Raw genomic sequence first — 3,235 nt, 5'->3', positions numbered from 1 at the left:
TAGGAGTTGACTGTACTTTAGGCTTTGTGGGCCATATTAGGCCTGGTTGAATACTTTTCCTGTGGTTCTGTCTTTTCTTAAACATCTGTGCACAAACATAGAAGCCTCACTGAGCACCGTGGTGTTGTATAGAAAAGAGATCTGTGATACTCTCTTTGGCTAGAGTTGGCCCAGAAGCTGTAATTCTCTGACCCTCCCTAGACCTCAGGGACTTTCTGTCTGTCATTGATCCTAGGTAGAAGTGGTCACAGGATGAAGATCACTTAATCTGTAAGGTTCCCATCACCTCTGTCTAGAATAGGGGGAGCAGAGCCTGTTTAGGTGAGTTTTCAGAAACTCGGAGAAGGTAGATTCAGAAGTGAACTCACCCAGGAGAAACAGAGGATGGATCCTAACCAAGAAGCAGGGAAAAGAAAAACATTCTCTCTTAGGATGGCCTCAGTTCCAACCCAAGAAGAGACGCAAAACAAGCGATTTTGTTTTTCTTGTGGAAATTTATGTGTCTTGTAATCAGAAAAAAAAATCAAATTCCTATTGTCTGCTACAAGCAAATTCTTTGGAAGACAACCCGGCAACACCTAGAAAAGATGACTACAAGCCACCAATGTCTCAAGAGTCCTGCTGTCCCCCAGGTGGTGGTGGCATACACCTTTAATCCCAGCACTCAGGAGGCAGAGGCAGGGGGATCTCTGTGAGTTCGAGGCCAGCCTGGTTTACAAGAGCTAGTTCCAGGAGAGGAACCAAAAAGCTACGGAGAAACCCTGTCTTGAAAATCCAAAAAAAAAAAAAAGTCCTGCTGTCAAGGTATTTCCCCAAAGGAGCTCTTGTATGAGAATGTTCACACCCTATGGCCTAGTCTGCCGGACAGATCTGGGATTCTGTTCAAGCCCAGTCCTTCCACTTAAGTGGGTGACCCCGGGAAAGTGGATAGTTCTCAGTACCTCATTTTCCTCCTCCAGGGCTGGGGATAATTATTTAATCCTCACAGGGTTTTGTGGGGCTAAACAAATTAATATACGTAGGGTGTGGTCTTGTACCAAATGCTGTATGTTTCTGCTACCGTGGCATCTCTATTGGGGCTGCTCTGTTAGCCAAACCAGAAGCCCTTTCGACCCCTGTCAAGAGAGGGCACATAATGAACTGTGGTATGATCACAGGATGGAGTCCCAGCCAGGACAAGAGAATCGGTAATCCAGAGCTACGTTTAGCACAGGTGGGAACCTTAGAAACAAGTTAAAGAGAGAAATACACGTGATGTGAGCCTATCCTTGCAAAACAAAAGTGAAACTGCTGGCTCAGAGACACAGAGACAGCAAAGGACAAAGAACATCAAAGGGCTGGGCTGGTGTGTGAAGGGCCCTCAGGACAGCGGGTAGGGAGGTGGAGTTAGGAGAAAGCTTCAGGACTTTTCTAAAGTCACCCAAGCATGGCAGCAATGGCCTACGTGGCAAATTAGGCCAGCCAGGACTGTGTAGTAAGTCCTTTTTTTTTTTTTTTTGAGACTCTGCCCCATTAAAGAAAAGAAAAAAAGAACTAAACTCAATGAATTGGGTAGTTCATGGAAGCGTGGGAATTGGAGAGAGAGTCCAGCAGTTAAGAGCATGGGCTGCTCTTCCAGAGGACCTAGGTTAAAGTCCCAGCACCCACATGGAGGCTCCAATTACCTGTAACTCTAGCTCCAGGGGACCCAAGGTCGTCTTCTGGCCTCCTCAGGCACCAGCTAAAAATAACCACATATGTCAAACAGAATGAGAAAGAAGAGTGAGCGCAGCACAGGCTACCGGCACTTCGATTTACTTTCCCCAAGTTTCAGGAAGGTTTGTACGTGGAGCTTAGGAATGGACAAATCTGTGGACGGCTCTATTTCCAAAAGTCACAGCAAACATAGCCAGCTTCTTAGGTAACAGCTGATACACTGCTTTCTGGATATCTTCTGGGGTGAGGGTGCAGCGCTTCCTGAGATACATCAGCTGGCCAGCTTCTGTAGCAATGCGTTTAAAGATGTCATTGATCAGGAAGTTCAGAATGTCCACAGTGTGTGAAGACATGCCTTTCATGGGTACAACTTCCTTCAGGACCCTGCATATGTAGCGAGAGTAATTTCCATGGCCAAAATCGATGCTGGAATTACAGGACTGCTTTCTTGAGACTGGTCTTAGATGTCTTTTGATGTGTTGGTATCTTTGGATGATGGATTTGGCCATTGTAGATGTTGTTCTCCTTGCTGGTTAGGAACGGAGAGGAGAAGGGCCGGAGAACGGGAGCGGGCACCCTACTTATGGTGACATGTCACAGCCACATTGCCAGGGCTTCTCTCTGATTGGCACTTGCTCAACCTATGTCACAAACACTTAGCAACAGAGCTGACCTGTTGCTGAGGACGAGTTGGCTGGCACAGGCTTTCCTGGGAGTGGGAGGGTGTTGAGAGGATTGATGCCGCCTTGAAGCAGAAAAGGGAAGAGCTCAAGTTTTCTGCTTTTCTTCTCCCCCCCTTCCCCCACAGCAATTAACATGCATCCCATACACTTCAATCAGAATTGGATAAAAGTTTGTCAAAGTGGGCGACTGGTAAATAATAAAGAGCAAAGATATTAACTCTCTTGTAGAGGTCATTTCTTATAAAAACATGCATGAGTTCACTTATAATCAAACAAGCAAAGCATTGCAAATATAAAGAAAGTGATTGCTTTGTAATACAAGTAGCTGTTACCCTGTTTTAAGAATTGGGACCCACCCACTAATTGGCTATCCAATATCAAGCGATTGACCTTGAACTCATACGCATATAAGCCACACTAAACAGAATCAACAGATTGTATTTGTACATTTATGCATATTCATGTAACAATAATAGAGGTCACGAATTTGAGGGGGAATGAGGGCATCATGGGAGGGGTTGGAAGAAGAAAACGAGGGGTTGGAGAGGAAAGAGAAGGAGGGAAATGTAATTACACTTAAAACATAAAAAAAGAAACTCGTCTTCTAACTATATATGGACATTTAAAAAAAAAAAAGAACTCAGTGGGTAAAGGTGCTGGCCACCAAGCATAACATCCTAAGTTTGATCTCAAGACTCATAATAGGAGCTGAGAACCAATGTTGGCAAGTTGTGCTCTGACTTCCACACACGCACCATGACACAGGCTTCTCTCTCTCCTCTCTGTGCCTGTGTCTCTGTGTCTGCCTCCTCTCTCTCTCTCTCTCTCTCTCTCTCTCTCTCTCTCTCTCTCTCTCT

General features: G+C 45.3%; 1 protein-coding gene across 1 annotated transcript; it reads right to left on the bottom strand.

The window, feature by feature from the left end:
- Positions 1 to 1,832: 1,832 nt before the first annotated feature.
- On the bottom strand, positions 1,833 to 2,312 carry LOC101980358 (histone H2B subacrosomal variant-like). Its single transcript, XM_005356565.2, has one exon. The coding sequence runs from the start codon at positions 2,202 to 2,204 to the stop codon at positions 1,833 to 1,835; it is 372 nt and encodes a 123-aa protein (XP_005356622.1). The 5' UTR covers positions 2,205 to 2,312.
- Positions 2,313 to 3,235: the final 923 nt, after the last annotated feature.

Source organism: Microtus ochrogaster, chromosome 19 (assembly GCF_000317375.1).
Source record: "Microtus ochrogaster isolate Prairie Vole_2 chromosome 19, MicOch1.0, whole genome shotgun sequence".
Lineage (NCBI taxonomy): Eukaryota > Metazoa > Chordata > Mammalia > Rodentia > Cricetidae > Microtus > Microtus ochrogaster.
Note: the sequence above shows the minus strand (reverse complement) of the source record. Positions and strands in the feature narration are given on the sequence as shown.

Excerpts from the sequence above, each read along its gene's own strand:
- LOC101980358 (XM_005356565.2), bottom strand. The coding sequence starts at position 2,204 with ATGGCCAAATCCATCATCCAAAGATACCAACACATCAAAAGACATCTA.